Source organism: Toxotes jaculatrix, chromosome 18, assembly GCF_017976425.1.
Source record: "Toxotes jaculatrix isolate fToxJac2 chromosome 18, fToxJac2.pri, whole genome shotgun sequence".
NCBI classification, from domain to species: Eukaryota; Metazoa; Chordata; class Actinopteri; family Toxotidae; genus Toxotes; species Toxotes jaculatrix.
In genome coordinates this window covers 5,761,222-5,779,360 of record NC_054411.1, presented here as the reverse complement: position 1 = coordinate 5,779,360, position 18,139 = coordinate 5,761,222, and the positions used below count along the sequence as shown (strand labels likewise).

The window sequence follows — 18,139 nt, the reverse complement described above, 5'->3', positions numbered from 1 at the left end:
GAGGCCTGAAGACTGAAAGAAAACATCCAATCAGATAGCCCTTAGGGCTCATCATAAATGTCACTTTTACTTTGTTAAATGTTACTTGATGCTCTGAGAATCAGGGACTGAGAAATGTGAGCATGTCTCCATCAAGGCCTCGCAGCTATTGATCCCATCATACAATACAGTATGTGACTAAAAATAGTAGTAGGAGCATCGTGGGAGTTATTCTTAATCATAGCATGCAGAGATTTAAAGTGCTACAGTTTTTATTGAATTTTTGATCAAATCCTTCTCGATGTTTGCTTCTAATGTGTCTCCTGTAAAGTCAAACGAGCCGATGGAATGGGGCAGCCTCTTCTAAATGTTTTCCCTTACTTCAAAAAAACCCCCCAAAAAACAGATGTTGCCACAAAATACGTCCGAATTTGATTGATTTTGAATGCTGCAATTCAAAGGTTCTGATGTGGTGGCAGCAACAGTCACTAATCCTCGTCCTGCTGCAGTAAGCCATTTGGGAGTGAGCTGAGACATTGAGGTTAGTCTTGAAGGGGACAGAAATCTTTGTTGCTCTTTTCTTGCTTTCACCAACTAAAACTGCAATTTATAGCAAAAACCTCTTTTACACGTACCGATTTCATTTTCATCTAAATGCATTTGTTACCACTTAACTGGTCCAGGCCTGACCTGCGGTTTGTACCTCTCCTCTGTGGGTGGAACAGAGTGTACGCCTGTTTGGATGTTGTTTATAACAACAGACTTGTCAGGGGGTTGTCTTTGTTGTTTTTGTTGTTGTGGTGGGCGCTGTGTTGTGTGTGTGTGTGTGTGTATGTGTGTGCAGTGACAGCTTGTTAACGTCTAACTCGTCATCTCCTCCTCCTCTTTCGTGCCAACTGGCTGCTCTTCCCCGCTCACCTACAGTACATCACCACAGAAACCCACGCATCCATCTGCACGGCTGCCCCGCCCCTTCATCCCTCTGCACTCCAACCTAAATGAGATGCTCACAACACATGCAGCACCGGTGGAGACATGAGATAGAGAGGGGAAAGAGGCATGACAGGGAGGAGGAGGAGGAAAAGAACGCAGTGTTGCTTTAAGAAACCAAAGAATGAGATGATACCCTTAATGCATGTGCACAAAGATCAGTGGGCGTGTGATGAGTGAATGGAAAAAGCCTGCATTCAAACATAGACACACACACGTGATGCGGGATACATTACTGCATGGCCATTAGTATATGTACTTGTGTGCTGTATAGAAAGACAGCCAATCAATGATACACACAGGAGGAGGAAGTGATGGGTGAGCTGGATGTGCAAATGAAACTTACTTCTCTGAGTCAAGCAGGGTCAAGGTTACACAGCAGTACTGTATATAAAAGGCTTTTCAAAAGCACAAGTACATGGAATAATGGTGCAAAATGCGGAAAATGCAACATGCCATTATCACGGCACAATTTTGTACATGAAACCAAATAAAAGCAATTACCAATGCCTTCTAGATGCCCTCTAAACAGTCTACTCTGCTGCCTTGTGAGTCCTTGCTGCAAGAAGAAATGCAACATGTAAAAACTGCAGTGTCCTTAGTGCTCACAACATTTTGTATTATTACAATATTCTGAACAATTCTCTATTTATTTTTGCAGGTACATACCCAGTACCCAGCCCACATAGACTCATAGCACACCAAAGATTTACTGTTGCAGTGGTGAAAAATTTGCCAGTCATGAGCATCACTTAGTGTAACTTGCTTTAAATTATTACATTGCAAATCCATCCATCCTCTAAAATTCAGCAGAAATGAAGGACATTTTACTATAAACTGCCTTTAGAGCATAAAAAAAATTACCAAAATAATTTTTTTTTCTTCAGGGAGACCAGTAAAATGGCCTGTTTCTATAGCTACTGGAGTACCAACATAACACACTAAGATCTTAGTGAAATTCTTGTTCACATAAAGACTAACAATAAAAGTAAAGTTTTGTTTTGTCAGGTAGCGGCATTCTCTCGCCCTCTCCTCTGTGACAGAGACAAAGATGCAGGTGGCAGAGGATGACGGGAGATGCGAAGCAGAAGGTTGGGCTGCTGTTTTGCAAAGCTTCCCCGCAGCCCACTTTGTGATGTCCTCTGGGGAATGGTGAAACAAGCAATTACTCTAACACCCCACTAGGGACTGCTGTGTGCCGCTCATCTCCCCACTTGTTCCTGGATCACAACAGGCGTGACAAAGCCCTCCCAAACAGGCTGGAATGCTCAATATGGGATTTCATCTCTGATCTGTGCCACAGTTTTCACTTCACTTCAAATAAAGATGGTGTCTTTGTATTTGTGACACAGTTTCAACATGTGCATTTTCTGATCTGCCTGTCCTCTTAGATTAGGGTTTTTTTTGTTATCACAAAAGAAAATGATTCCAAAACAGGATGTGGAGATAAAAGAGTCGTTTAATTTTGATTGTTGAACCTCACAGCCTTCTACAGTAAAAGCCATTTCCTGCAAGGCAGCCGTAGGAAAATCCCCCACCTACCTCCTATCCTCTGATTCTCCATTTGTCTTTTCTTTGATGCCAGTTGACAGGGAGCAGTTTGTACTGTGACACATAAATATCAGCATCATAGCACAGATCTGAGCCATGTTGACTGGACAACTTGTAATCTCTGTTGCCCTGCTTGTACCGCATCTGTCACTGGCTATGTCGCTCACCAACATGCTTGTGCAACCTTTAACGCTTGGACAAATGTGTGTGTATGAGTGTGTGTGTTAGTTTAGCGAACTGCAGCTTGGAAAACAGCTGACCTGTTGCCAAGCGACCGGTCTGCAGTGACAGCCACTGTCATAGTCATCTCGGCTAATGACTGGCCGCTTTGATTGATTCCTTTTAATTCTTTTTCAGTTTCTTGGAGTTTCTTTCTTTTTTTGCCTCTCGCTCTTTTAATTAGAAAGAAAAAAGTTCTGGCAGTAGCATTCCAATTAAACCGTCAGGGTAATTCCCACCGAAGAGGAAAATTGCTCATGTTGTTCTCATGGTTTGAAGGAAATCAGCACTGCTGTGGCTGTGCATGTCTCCCCCTCCAGGTAGAAGACAAGAGAAGCTAAGTGAACCCAGCTTCTTTTACAAGGGGGCAAAAAAAAAACACCCTGCACTGACAAGGACAACTGTGTTAAATGAGCAGTGTAACCTTAATATTTAGCTTCGAGCAGTTTGGGCTTGTTCTGAGGCTACTGAGGCCATTTGTTGCCTTCATATCATCCCAGTGTATGCCCTTCAGTTTAAGCTTTTGCTACACTCAGTTTCCAGGGTCTCAGCTAGTGCTGCATAATTTGAAGTGCTGATCACCTGGTGCCCAGCTACCTGTGCAGCCTAGCCTTCCCATCATACCTTCCCTTCAACAAACACACCACCTGTGTGGATCAGTAGCCTTTCTGCATGACTGTTAGGCAGCTACAGAGGCAGCTATCACCAGATACTGTATTTTTGGGCGTTTTAAAAGTCAAACATCAAGGTTAGTTCATCCGTTTAATATCTAATCAAGCACACTGACAATATCGAAATTTTATAAACCCATTAAATGATAATGTTGCTAAGTAAAATGCAGCCAAATCCGGTGCCAGACATGCTTTTGTCTCAGCAGCTGATGAACTCCAAACTCATTTTTCTCAGTTTCACTGCTCAGAGTCGCTTCTGTTCAGCTCGTAGAGCTGAATATGTTCTCTCTTTAACATTCCCCTTGTCTTTCGGCGCCTCTCCACCACTCCTGCCTACATCTGTTCTGGTAAATCATTTAATCAGCTGATGTAAGTGATGAATGAATTTCAGTATGTAATGTAATACACCACTTTGATTGATAACCCGTGGCCAGAGCCTAACTAATCTGACAACAGATGTGTTCCTGTGGGAGAGTGCTTGTTAGGTTAGCCTGTTGGCTCTGTCTGGAACAAGAATGGCAGCATGCTAATACTACAGGAGGCTTGGCAGCAGGAGTGCAGGCAACAAACTACATGTCAGAGCCAACTCAGTAATCCTGCCTTGTAAAAGAAATAACCTGAACAGTGCTGCTCTTCTAGAAGCTGAGATTCTCTTATTTAACCAGCAGCGATGACAAGATTTACTGCAAATTACACATCATTACACAATCATTAGGAAACCTCAGGCTCCCAATCTTAGCAGCACAAATCACTTTTGGCTTTCACTTTACTTAAAATGATATTAGAACAATAATAATCTTGTTAAGGGTCTTATTTTGGTACTTAGGTGTTTAATTAGACACTAGAACAACAACAACACAAAATGCAGTACTCGGGATGCTGTTTGGATTTACCTTGCGTTTCTATTGGACTACTGTGTTTTTTACTTTTCCAGTGGAACCTGACAGTTAATTCAATGAATAATAGCCAAATTTGAGTGAGGTCTTTGGTGTTTGCAGTCTGCCTGGTGGATATGACAAGTTCAGAGTCTGTTTTTTATTGGAGGAGGAGGAGCTGAATGTACAAAGTCCTCTATCTGTAGCAAGACCAAATCTTAACAGTTGTTTTCAGTGTGTGTGTGTGTGTTTTTTATTTAACAGCTCTTGATATAATTCATTTAATCCATTATTCACCCTGCCTGATCATAGCAGCAAAATAAGGACCTTTTTTCTCTCACTTGAGAAAAAACACTTAACTCCTCTATCCTGTACATAATTCTTGATTTTCCATGTTACGTCTCTTTTATTTCACATTATGTCTTCTCATTATGTACCTGCTGGTTTTGCCCACGGGAGTATTTTAAGAGATTTAGAACTTGAAAATTGGTTCTTGCAATATCTTTAAACAGCCACTGTAGCTCTCACACCCTACATACAGATTGGGAGTTTTGACAGCCCTGGTTTCCTACCGTCAGTTTTGGCAACATGCCTGCAGAGGGCTGTTGTGTAATCAGCCTGTTGCTGTCAGCCTTTTGGTCTCTGGTGGAGAGAAACAGACAGGGGCCTGTCCAGAGCAAGTTTAATGAACTTGCAGCCTGTGATGTACAGTAACAAGAAATACAGTCTTACTGTACTTGAAAAATATTATCAGAAATCTGTACTTTGCCTTTGCTCTTGTTTACATCCATGTTTACTTGTTAGCAGCCTTTTTCCCCTGCATATTTCCTTGCTCTTGCTCTTGGTTGATATTGACACCTGTACATCAGTGGAATAATGTGAACCCATTGGCAGATATGTGTATCGCATCACTTGTGCATGAAAATGCAAAAAAAAAAAAATCCCTCATAAAAGTATTGCCACTGATAATATAAATGTTGAGACTGGACAGTAAGACTGAACCATTACAGTAAATTTGTGGGCCATAAAACTAAAACAATGACCTAAAAGTGGCTAACAAGCTCTGTAGAGCTGCAGGGTTTGGTGGTAACTCTCTGTGGGTTCATCAGTGAGCAAACCCTTTCATATTACGTATAGTTCTTTGATTCATTGTTAATATAAAACAGACAGATTGGTGGAGCTTTGCATGCATTTTAACTACTTTTTATGCCATTTTCCACCAGAAAACCATGAGGCCAGACATGCAGGAGCACTCTCCTGCTGCACACACACAAAACAGAAGCACTGTTGTGAACAGATTTATAACTCCCTTACTGCTGTCTTCTTCTGGTTTTGCCCCCTCCTTCATAATAACCCTGCTCATCCCATGAATATGCACACGCTGTGTGTATCAGCTCAGATGGAGAACGCTTCTTAAATCTTCCGTTTCCGTCGTCAGATTTTCTTTGCTGCCTAATCTACTCGACCAAATTTCACCCCACCAGTCATATTTCAGTATTAAGTAGGTGCTTTGCAGCAGTTTTTGCCCCACAATGCATCAGGATTTCTTTGTTGTTGCGTGTGTGCGTGGGACAGATTGGGACCTATTGGACTTGAGAGATTTAGTCTCTGGTCCTTGGCAACTGTCACAGGGGTATCTCTATTACCAGTGACCTCCACCTGAGTGTTTTTCAGCCTGCTTTTTATTTCTCACTCGCTGCGGCTCCCCCTGTCAGTCAGGGGAGGCAGTGCAGTACAGTGCAGCTAGATTTCCTTCAGTGTCTGTATATTTTCTTTCAAGTGTGTTCTGAGGGAGATATGTGGCGATGTGTGAGCGAGATTAAAGGACAACTCTCACTGGATGAGTGTTTTCATCCACCTGCCGCAGCCACAGTTGCCCTGTTTGCATGATAAAGAGTCACGTTCAACCCCTCAGGAAAGTCTGGTTTTTCCATCCTCAGTTTGCTTCTGTCCTTCCTATCTTTTTCCCTTCTCTGCCACTGCTTAAACATGTTTGCTCATCTGGAGTAATTATTTCATTCTACTAAATAACTGCTGGTCAGGTGAGGTGTTTTTATGTTTTGTTTGCTAAGCTGTTTTGAATGTTAGTGTGTCATGTATTGGTCTGCTTTATACGTAGGTAAATGGAAAAAAAAAACGTACAATTTTTATATTTGTCAGTGATTCAAAATACAGCGCTAATAATTACAAATTTGTTTCAAATCAAGACAGATGCTTTAAATAAAACACAGTCTGTGGTTGTCAGAGTTTAGTATGTTTATTTTGAGTACAAGAAAAGCAAGTTGGATGGTACTACAGGTGATGCTGTTCCCTTGCTCCAAAATCAGTCTTTTATGTTTTGTTTTGTTGCTGCTTTCATCACTTGGCTCACTGGCTCAGCAGTGCGCTGCATCGTGCTGCTCTGCTGAATCCATTGAGATTAGCTTGAAGGCACACTGGGCTATTCTCTCACACTGAAGCAGTACCTCCATCCGACAGCCGCAGATGAATTTAACATGTTCAGATAGATATTTGTGTGTTTGCTGTCTTTTGTTGTGGTTGCAGATTGTTGCGTCTGTGTGTGTTACGCTGTGCATATTTTGGGGGACATGAAAAGGCAACAAGTCCAGCTTGGGTTTGCAGTGGCACTTGTAGATTTTGAAGTAGCAGAGGGTAAAATGAGGTAGAGATAAATAAATGCAGTATCTCATCTTTCAAACTATGTGTGGTCTGCACAGTCACCTTCCTGTTTCTGTTCTTTCTTGCTTCATCTCACAGTGAAGACAGGAGGCCCGCAGTGGTTACACTAATACTGCAGACAAAAGGACAATGGTGTAGAATGAGATAGCCCTTAAATTAAGAGGACCTGGATTTGAGTCTTTTTTTTTTTTCAAAGATCTGCCTTGACACTAATAACTTACCAGCACCAGAGGCTGTTCCGTAACTGACACTCTACTTTGATCTGCATGTGTTCAGGGTCAGGCAGGAAGAGACATTTCCAGCAGAGATCAATAAGGTATCAGATTAACAATAATAATAATAATAATAATGGATGGGCATTTAGCTTGTGCATCTGCAAGTAGTTTAAAATAAATATTTGAGTGGTCTATACTGCCTTGTAGTGCATGCCACACTCTGTAGCTATGTGAATTTGTGTGTTTATGGTTGATGTTTATGTATATATGGCAGTGGGCCAAGCTTATTACATTGCTCTGCTAGGGTTTGTATTGTCAGCAACACCCTCACGGTGGTGTTATGGTGACTCAGGCCTGCAGTCCACTGCCTCTGCCATTCATTTTCACAGCATGTAACACACACCCCCACTTTATGATTTTAACCATATTTAGACTAATGGTAAGAACAGGGATATTGCATGAGAAGGTGGCTAAACCCTAAAAATCTGTTCTCACAATAACACTAATAACTCTTTTTCTTCCTTTCTTGCTATTATTGTTTTGTTTTTATCTGTTTTCTTTCAGAGACATTGGTCTTTGGCATGCTACTTAGTGGCTCAGCTTTGAAGCACCATACTGATGTTTTTGTATTGGTAAGAGTCATGGACTTTAGATTAATGGTTAGCTAACCATGTTCCAAATCATATCCCTCTGTTTTAGGTTTTTTTTTTTTTTTCATTCTGTTTTCCTTCCTATCAGGCAGCGACTGCTTTCCACTCATTGCTGTGTGGTTTAAAAATGTACTCAGAGAACATTGAAGCCTACTTTTGATTTCTAATCCATCATAAGGAAAATCAGTCTGCTTTTATTTTTTGCCATTTTGGTCATTGCGAGGCAAGAGAGCACAGACTTCAAATCAAACTATACGACTGCATAACAATGTTCACCGTGATGGATTGCCTTTCTCGAACAACACTGGAGTCTGTAAATTGCTTTACACTACATAATGGCAGCATTGATTTTAAGTAGATGTGATTTGTTGTAAATCATGCAAAAACACTGGCGTAGGGCTGTAAACAATGGCCAGTACAAGTGGAGGTTAATTTAGGCTGCGGCATTTGACTGCAGCATCTCTCACCTGTGGCTACCAGTCAGCGTGGAGTGTGGAGCACCCTGTGGAGATCCAAGGTTCAGGTCCCGCTGACAGAGGAGGTGCAGCTCTTTGATGTAGCTCTGTATGCAGGCAAGCGTGGAGCCTCCAATCTATCCAAACGTCCTATTTTCCATCTACCATCTCTTAAACCCTATTAACTCCACCTGTCTCCATCTAGCATCTTATTCAAGGTAACATCTGCCTCCCCACTGAGATAAACTGAGCAGCACTGATGTAATGAGGTGTGGTTTGAGTGTCTTGTTGTCCACACCCAGTGACAGTAGTGTGCCGACTGACCTGGTTCAACAACAGGCTGTAATTAAGAGGCTCTCTCACCTGCTACTGGACTGCTGTTATTCCAGAAAAAGACAGCCGGCTTTTACCAGGATGACAAGTGAACACAGAGAGATGCATTATGCTTGCTACCTCCGCCCCCCCCCCCCCCCCCCCCCCACTCTCTTACTGCCTGTCTCTGCCACACTTATATATCATCTCTTGAATTTATCCTCCAGTTGAATGCACACATTTGTCGTGCTCAGCTTCAGATGGCCCCAGAGATGCTACGCCGGCGCCGTAGCATGCTCTAATTGTCTGAGTATGTGTTTTTGTGTATTAACAGGTGTTTTTCTGGATCCACATTACTGCTGCAATTTTAACTTGGCTGCCTCCGCAGTATTCCCCAGCGTTGCCCGGGGAAACAAAGTTTGGAGGTGGGAGGGCTTGTGGGTGAGTGAGAGACAAGTGATGGATAGACAGAGGAGAGCAATAGGTGAAAAGATGGGCACGTCGCTTCTTTTTTGTACATGTTTTAATGATCAAGAGCGCATTCCCATCACCTTGTGCGGAGCAACAGTTTGCAGTTGTCTCCGTCAGTTTTACATGAGGCTGCCTGGAGCCTTCTGATTGTCTCAGCCTGTTATTACGTCCAGTAGCACAGACACGCAGACTGACCTTCCTCTGATGGCTTGCTCTCGCTGCCCAGCCGTCAATTTCACCCCTTTTAACTCTCTTCTCCTGGCACGGCAGTGCCTCGGTGCTTTTAGAGATTACATTAATGGAGAGAAAAAAAAGTGAAATTCACGTCTGCGGAGTCTTTTTTCTTTTTTTACCCAGAGCATCACCTTTTTAAGCGTATAGCAAGCACAACCAGTGAGAATACTGAAAGAGCAAGATAAGAGAGATGGAAACAAAAGTTCCCTTTTCAAGTCCAAAGTCTATTTTTTTGCTGGCTGTTCAATGAAATCCAAACGTCTGCCTTAATATATTCGCAGTAGTAAATTTCAAGGTCTGTGTGACAGCTCGCAGTCAGAGAGACGAGAGTCGCTTGCCAGTCACTTGTCCCTTTTGAAGGATTAGTAATTATGTAGCAGTGAAAGTCAGTGTCACAGTCGCATCACAGAGTCAACCGCCAGCACATGAGCTGGTTTCAGTGTGTTAATCTTACAGTCTTTCTTCTATCCTCATATGACTGCGGGTAATATGGCCCACAGCTGCCATTTTAAAGGTTTAATGCATGTGAAACTGCAGCCCCCAAGTTGCTTCTTGAGTTGTGACCTGCAGGGTTTTTGGAGGCCTGAGTGGTGGTTTTTTTCGAAGGTTATATTTAATCCTGCCATGCCCCTCTCGCCTTCGAGTTATTTGTTTTAACTGTTCCCACTGGAGTGTATAGAGTTACATTTGCCAACAGCTGTAGGCCTTGCTGATTGGCTTATTTCCTGTTGCCTGTAGCCTGAATAGACGTGCCGGATTTGCTTTTTGCTGTTTTCACCTTTCTGCTCGATTTTTACTTCTTCCCTCCTTCTTTTCTGGTTAATATTCAGCTGGTCTCTCCACCCAGTGCTGTCACAGCCGGCATCCCACAAAGAGCCCTGCCATGCTTGCAGTAAATTAGGCTGTGTATCAGAGGGAAGAGCTCACCTTGCCTTTCCCAACCATCTGCATAACACCAGAGCTTCTGGTGAGGACTCACTGCGCTATCAGGAAAAAAAAAAAGAACTGGCTTCTTTTAAAAACACACCTCAACACAAAAAAAAAAAAAAAACCACAAACAGAGAGAGACAGAGAGCCAGTTAAAACCATAGATGATTGAATGCTTTGTTTAATTGTATATGTAATAATTTTTTTAGCATTAAAGGCCACAGCTTATAATCAGATATGAATATGAGACAAAGAAAAAAATACAACAAAAAAAGTAATATCAGATTTTATGAAATTGGCAACAAAACCAAACAGAGAGGATAAAGGCAGTAACTGTCTGTTTTCCTTGTATATTTTCTTTGAGAATAAATGAATCAATAAAAATGTTATTTATGTCAGTTCTTAGCTGTTACAACCCAGCTCGTTAGGGGAAAGGGAAACAACATAAAACCAGGCGTGTTTGGTAAAATAAAGTTATTTATTTGCAAGGAACTTAGATAATTAACAAGAACAAACAACTATGAGGCAATCTAAATGGGAAACAGGGCTTGTGGATGCTGTTCAAATCAAAGAAATATCACCAAAACAGTAGTCTTAGAACAAGAGCTGCACATAACTTTTCCTAAAAGAAAGCAAAAACAGAAATAAAACTTCACTGTCAGCCTTAACTTAATGAAAACCAAGAAACAGTTAAAACAAATACAAAGCTGAAGAAATGCATATTGCCGCATTAATTTAAAAGACTGATGAGGGCTGCGCTAAAAGAGCGGTGAGACAGAGATCACAGTAAATTACAGAGTACCAGGAAGACAGTGTTGTGTTGGCATTACTTAACGCACAATTTCACACTTAAACACACCCATAAAACATTTTCTTTCTTTAGGAATTTGGTGACAGGCTTCAGTACCTTCATTAATACAAAGTTTGCCGGATAAAATTACGCAGAAATGATTGCTGTCTGATTAAAACAGCAAACACACTCCATAGTTGCCTGGACATGATGTTCTGGACAGAGAGTTGTGCTTCAGTGACTTCTCTTAGCTTGTGACATGTTTTTCAATTTATTACCCTTGTGTTTATTCGTTTACTGATCCCACTTCATTTCCCTCATGTCTAATCGCGCACAACCAAGACTGTGGTTCAGATCACAGCTCGAGAAGACCGTGTATGTGTCAGAGGGGAGAGACAGACGGCATTCAGAGAGCTACACTTTAAATAGTACGCACAAGTAATTACTATTTCGCAGCCACAAAAACAATCTATCTGGCATCTGGGGAACAACTTGATCGATCGCTAGAAAATTAGTCAGCACCTTTGATAATTTATTAATTGTTTCAGTCATTTGTGAAGATAAACTGTTGTGTTTCAGCTACTCAGATGTTTCTGTTTTAAAATTTAATGCAATAATGAAAATAATGCTTAGCTGCAGCCCTGGTAGACATTAATGGCAGTTACCATAGTGTTTTCCATCCCATATCCCTTTTCATGTGATAGAATTTATATGCACGGGTGCATCCTCTCAAATATTATTAACATGCCTTTTTAAATCCAGTATAAATGCAGGAGTAACTCAGGTAGCCTCAAACCGTACTGTAGCTGCATGTGTAGCAATAGCACCAAGTATAGAGTCAAACTGTTTGAAGTACCTATGAATTTAGATGTAGCTTTTAAAGAATCCAGAGTTCAGTCTGCAGCTCTCTTATCATTCTGGAATACTTCCTCTCTTACACCTTCCACTCCCTCTGACCTTCTTGGTAATGTGCCAAAAATATGAAGCTACTCCTTCTGCCTCTTCCAAATCCATCGAGGAACACCCAATCCACTTTGCCCGATTCTCCATACCGTGTGTCTATGCATATGTTGAGCAGCACTTTCTTTTCCGGTCCAGTTGAGGTGACTATAAAGGAAAAAAAAGTATGTAGTTGAGGATTTGACTGTGGTCATACTGAATATCAGTGTATATATATATGTATAGTGAGGGTGGGTTGACAAACGCCTCAGACTACAGGCTGAAATTACCCACATATACTGTGTAAATAATCTAGTGAAGGCAGTGCAGTCTGGTGACTCGATCAGTGAAATGCTGAACGCATCTTAATAACTGTGGAAATTGCTCTTAATTACATATGAAACAATTAATTGAGTTAAGGTTCATCTTCAATGGACCAACCTCCACCGATTGAAGCAGGTTTTAGGCTTCATCTATTTTGCATAAACCCAGAGAGGGTGACCAAACTGAGTTTGGCTGTTTAATCAGGCTGCACTGGTTGTTTAGAAGTTGTTGTTTTTGTTCGTATTATTCCTTGCAGTCTCTTTTTCTCCGTGCAGGTAATTTCTCCTCCCCCATTTGTCTTGTCTTATCTCTCAGTGCCCACCGCAGCGGGCTCTTTTTATTTAGTCAGGTTAATGCTCTTGAGTGTGCTCTCTATCTTAGCAGTGCAGCCCAGGCCTCATTGGCTGGGTTCACAGATGTTATCGGTTCTGATTGTGAGCTCCTGTTGTCATTCAAGTCCTATTATTTAGTAGACCAGCAGGCTGCACCTTTTCCTGGAGGCTCTGCGCCTTTGTAGCAGCAATTTGGCCTGCTGCACACTTGCTGACAAACATTGCTTTCTTTTGATAAAGGATTCGCCAGAAACCCACCCCATCAAGGCCCCTTTATGTAGGTTTAAATGATACTGGCATTGCGTGGGCGTGCACAGATTGTTTTGGCTGTCAGGGTTATTGTTTCCCAGCTTATTTGGAAATATATTGGCTGTGAATGACGAAAGTAAAGATGAATAACCTGTTCCCATTTTCTATTCTTACTCTCCTGCCCACACAACTTTTGTTCCCGCCGTGTTCAAGATGATGGCTTTGTATAGAGCAAAGTATATTCACAAACTGCAGTTTGGGAAGTTTTTGGGCTGTATTCCAAACCAGCAGTATAAAGAGATTCACATTTCAACACGGCTGAGTTCATTTCTTTTGGCAGGTGTTAGCCATTAACTTGTTTAGCATTTCAACTTCTGTTAGGACTTAAAACTTTCCTAAATTGAACAATAAATGTTTTTGTTTTGTTGGTGCAGTGTTTTTTTATTCTCTTCATAGCTTTATGTTTGTCCAGAGCCAGCCTAGCCTACTCAGCTTTTCACTGTTGCCGAGGATGCTCAGTCACAATAATAAGCAATACTACATAAGGCCAGCTTTGCCAACCATTGTAATGGGGCCCTTGAGTCAGGTCCTTGTTAGCTGATGCACAATAAGCTCCAGCCTAATGAAGTGTAAACTAGAGATCTGGGAGGGTGCAAGGGGGCCAGATGAGTATAGCCGGCAGCCTTGGTTTGCAGCGGAGAACTCAATGCTAATGCAGTTAAACAGGAGGTCAGTCCATTTTGCCTCACCCCTCCTCGGTTTATCAGCACTTCATAATGTGGTGGATTGTAAGGGCACGGCGGTGAAACAGCTGATCACTCTTGAGTGCAATATCTCTATGAGAATGAATCGAGTGAGAAATGGGTTCACAGCGGACGCGCAGTTTGATTGCAGCTGCATTGGAATGATGGCAGACCTCCTGCCCTTAACAGGCTTCCTCTGTGTTAAGGTTTGTCCACCGTTTGAGCGTTGCGGCCTCCATCTGGCCAGCTTCCTCCTCCCTTCCTCTGCGTTCATTAGCAGTCCATTTGTTGCCCCTGCTCCGAGGAGCCTCCCTCTGCTGCTCACTCACTCAGCTCATCCTAATGTTGCTGATGAGCCTTTAATGTACAGATGGTCCACTTCATTCAGCCTTATTAAGTCCCAGCACTTTTTATGCTTTTAGTTTAACAGGTTTTTTATTATTATTATTAGTTGTAGTAGTAGTAGTATTGTTATCCATCTCTGAATTGATTTGTTTTTCTACCTTCTTAGTAGGAGCTGGTGATTAAATGTGTTATGGTTTTAAAAAACATTGTCTGTGTAAAAATGCATGATGATAGTCTCTGTCCAGTGTCCATTCTTCAGGTTATTGTAAGACACTATTAGCATTCACAGCAAACCATTTCCCCATGTGTTAACCCTTATAAATACATTATAATGCATATATAATGCATTAACTATTTGTAATTCAGACAAAGTGCTATCATTTCACGATAGTGCTTTTCTGATGGTCATGTGACGATGTTCTGGTGTGTTTGCTGGCACATCTGTGCACAAACACAAATTAACCCTTGGCATGTTTCTCTTCTAGCCAACGCCGGGGCCTGTTTCCCTAAGCAAGGTAACTCACCGGGTGAATGACTCCCTGCTCTTTTATCACACTTTACTTTAATTTGTTTTTCCAGTCACATATTTTTTTTGTGTAACCATACCGTCTCCTCCCGGCTGTCTCCCTTCCTTTCTTGTGTGCCTTCCACCTTGGGCTGTGTTGTCTGTCAGTTAGAGCACTGATAAAAGGCCAAGGGCTGTCAGAGTGATGTGCCTCCTTAAAAACGGACAGCAGAATCAGTAACCTCCAGAGACGAGAGACAGTGAGAATATGTAGTGAAAGTAGCAGAGGGTGTCAAGGGATTGAGGGAAAGCTGAGACAGAAGGGCACGAGTGGTGGTGGAGGGGAACAAGGACAGAAATGAAAGAAGTGCTCCCTCATGTTCCCACCTGACTTTCAGTCACTCAATTTTCACTATTTTATTTCTCTGTTTCCTACAAAAACAATAAAAGCCACTTAAGATGTCAAGCAGGCATGTCGCAATGGAATATCCAGCAAAATAAAATTCAGTTTGAGCCTCTTCCTTTGATCTATTGCAGAAGCATTTTACTTTTCTCATTTTTCTTCCCTTCAGAACTTGAAATCAATAATTCTGCAGGGAACCGCTCCGTCCTGGTGGCAAATAGCCTAACATCCCATCCCATTTCTTTCTCTCTCTCCCCCTTTCCCTCTCTCTTTCTCTTTCTTTCTCTCCTGTCCCCCTGTGCCTTAATTTTTCTGCTCCCCTTCTCTCTGCTTCATTCGTTTCCACCTGTGTGTGCCTGCTTGGTGTGTATGTATGTCTCCACCCTGAACTCTTTCTGCATGCTGGTGTGGGTGATGATTCACCTTCTTCTTGCACACTTTCTACCCCTTCCTTCTTTCTTCCCTTCCTTCCTTCCTTCCCTGTCCTTCCTCCCTTCTTCTCTCCTGTCCTCACCCCTCAGATCCCGAGCGTGGTGGCAGTCACATGATCTCGACAGATGACTTGGAATATCCACGGGAGTACCGGACGCTGGGGAACAGCGCTCGGCGTTTCTCCAATGTGGGCCTGGTGCACACGTCGGAGCACCGCCACACCGTCAGCGCCGCCCAGAGCCTGGAGGCCCTGACCAACTTGCACAAGGCCGACATGGAACGCAAGAGGGATGCCTTCATGGATCACCTGAAGAGCAAGTACCAGCAGCAGCAGCAGCTGCAGCATGCGCATCACAGCCCACACCACAACCCGCCATCGCCCTCACCCTCCCACGCCAGCATGAGGGGCACGTCAGAGCGGTCTGCACGTGAGCAGGTATGTAGTTCACTGCGGCATGAGGATATCTCACCCTTAAACAGAATAATGTTTGCTTACAGTATCTGCTCTAGGTAAACATCCCAATTAAATTGTCAAATTATATTTTTTTTTTCAATTAATTATGCTTTCCATGGTTGTGGTATTCTTATCACTTGATCTGGCAGTAAATTTTGCATCTCATTTGCTGCTCAGTATGTGCTTTTATTTGGCCATTAAACTGGTCAATACTGTCCCTGTGGTCAACAGAAAAATTACGTCACACGTAGACGCAGAAAGCCCCAGTCACCTAGTCATATGTATCATTAGGCAACAATAGGCCTCCTGTCAGATAACATCCAGAGTGAAAACGGCACAATGATTCACATTGTGCTCATTGGGATAATTGAGGGAGAGTGAATGCATGAGAGAAGGCTGTCAGGTGGTCTTTGTGTTAGTGCAAGTTGTCATTAAACTGTCTCAGCCAAGCTTTTCTTTGTTTCTCTGCTGGCAAAAGCTGCAGAACTTTACATAGAGCGGCAGAGGTGGTGTTGCTGATATGTGAAGGAAGGCAGGAAGTCACACACGTGCACGCACTGAACACACATATATTAATGCAGCTCTACTAATGTATCTCAGTCACACGTACTGGACATACTGTACTGTGCACAAACATGCTCTCTCCTTGTGTGAGCACCGCTGTTGTGTGGGTGAAAAAAAAAAAAGGTAAAATCAGTGTAATGACATGACAGAGAAACACATCAGGGGAGAAGGGATAGAATGAAAGGGAGTGAGAGAGTGAGGGAGGGCGGGTGAAAGACAGGTGGAGTTTGGAGTTGCCGTGGCAACCTCTCCCTTATATGGCTTGTAGGGATATCGCATTGCAAAGGTCAGGTTGTGTAGAGAAAGAGGAATTGTGCAATAATGAAGACAGAAGGCAGAGAGGAATAACGAGTGGAAGGCAGAGAGTTTAAAAAAAAAAAAAAAAAATGTAAGCAGCAGCTGGGAGAGTGGACAGTCCTAAAGTGACAGGACATTTTCACTGCACGGGGGAGGAAGCAGCAGAGCCCAGGATTCCTTGTCATCTCGTGGATGTGCAGAGCATGGACAGCAAGGAAGGAGGGAGGGAGGGAGGAGGAGCTGTGGAGGAGCAGAGCAGCCAGTCAAGCAGCCCGCTGCTCAATTAGCCAGCACCAGCAGGAGCCAGGCACCCATCTGCGAAGGAGTTAATCGGCTGGTGTTGTAATGAATTAAATAAAGAGTTTCCGCCGCATGTGCTACTGGAGAGCGAGACAGAAAGAGAGAGAGGGGGAGAGAGAGGGAGGTTGACTGAGGGAGAGGGAGGGAGGGTAAGAGAAGCAGAGGGAGGCAAAAACGCGATGAGGATTCGCTGCACCTGACGGACAGCCTGGGATGACTGGAGTGGTGGACAGGCACAGGTGCACTGCAGGTGAGATGGGACTGGAAGCTTGAAACTGGAAGCCAGAGGCTGTTGTAGAGAGGTGTGTGTGTGGGATAAAGATGTGCCAGCTGGGATTAGATTCCACGCCTGTTGTGTTTGTTGTGGTTGTTGGGGTGACGGTGTGCATATGCTCAGAAGGCAGAAGCCCAGGCTAGACGATGTCTGAGTGGACGATACTGTAAACTGTGCACAGAGCCTTTTGTGCGTCTGTTTGGGTGAGTGTCAATTTGCTGTGCAGACTAGTGTGAGGGTTTTTAAAACAGAGAAAAACAGAGACAAAGGCTGCGGTAACGTTAAGACACCAAACTGGACTGGAGGAGGATTGAGGGGGGAAGAGTAAGAATGATTGAGAAGGGGGGCGGGGGTGCAGAGAGGATGACGACATGAGAAAGAGATGGGGTGGAGGAGGGGTGGTGTGAGTGCAGCCTGCTTTACATGCAGGTCAGGTAATGCAGCGATCCACTCTGCGAGGATACGTCCTAATGTTGGAGCTCTGTGGCCAACTACAGTGAGTGCACATACAGGCATGTGTGTAAATCCATACATGGCTTTACGTCTGTACGTTGCTGTCAGGAATTAATTTAGCCTCTGAGCCCCAAGTTTAATCTGACATCTCAAACATGCATCAGTTACTTTGTCTCCTTGGGGCTTGTATTTAATTCAACAGGAGGTTAAAAATGACAAGATGTACTTTTGAGCAAAGTAGTCGTGCTTCAGTCAAGAGTTTTATCTGTCGTCAGGGATAAGTGATGATTAGTGTGTTTTAACTATTATTTCTATGCAGAAGACGCATTGATTGCAGTGATGACTGGCAGGATTGAGAGCTGTTATAGGGAAATGAAATAGTCTCTCTCCAGTTTGCACTTACACCCTCTCAGTGCAGTATTTGCAACTCAAGGTCCAAGTTCAGTATATCTGCAGCTGTCAGTGGCGCAATGGTTAAAACAACATGAGGCTGTGAAGAATGAATGT

The 18,139-nt window shown here is 43.0% G+C and overlaps 1 protein-coding gene across 7 annotated transcripts in view; it reads left to right on the top strand.

The window, feature by feature from the left end:
* si:ch211-278a6.1 (SRC kinase signaling inhibitor 1) overlaps positions 1-18,139 on the top strand; it is a 96,502-nt gene that overhangs the window by 41,192 nt on the left and 37,171 nt on the right. For 5 of the 7 annotated variants that reach the window (XM_041062128.1, XM_041062127.1, XM_041062126.1 and 2 more), the window contains exon 1: positions 17,035-17,155. Coding sequence is in view for 1 of the 7 variants with exons in the window: in XM_041062130.1 (XP_040918064.1) it covers positions 15,403-15,726 (324 nt within the window). In the remaining 6 variants the exon portion in view is untranslated. Of the gene's footprint in view, positions 1-14,435; positions 14,466-15,379; positions 15,727-17,034; positions 17,156-18,139 lie in introns of those variants that run through there. The other 2 variants (XM_041062130.1, XM_041062125.1) reach the window with 2 other exon arrangements.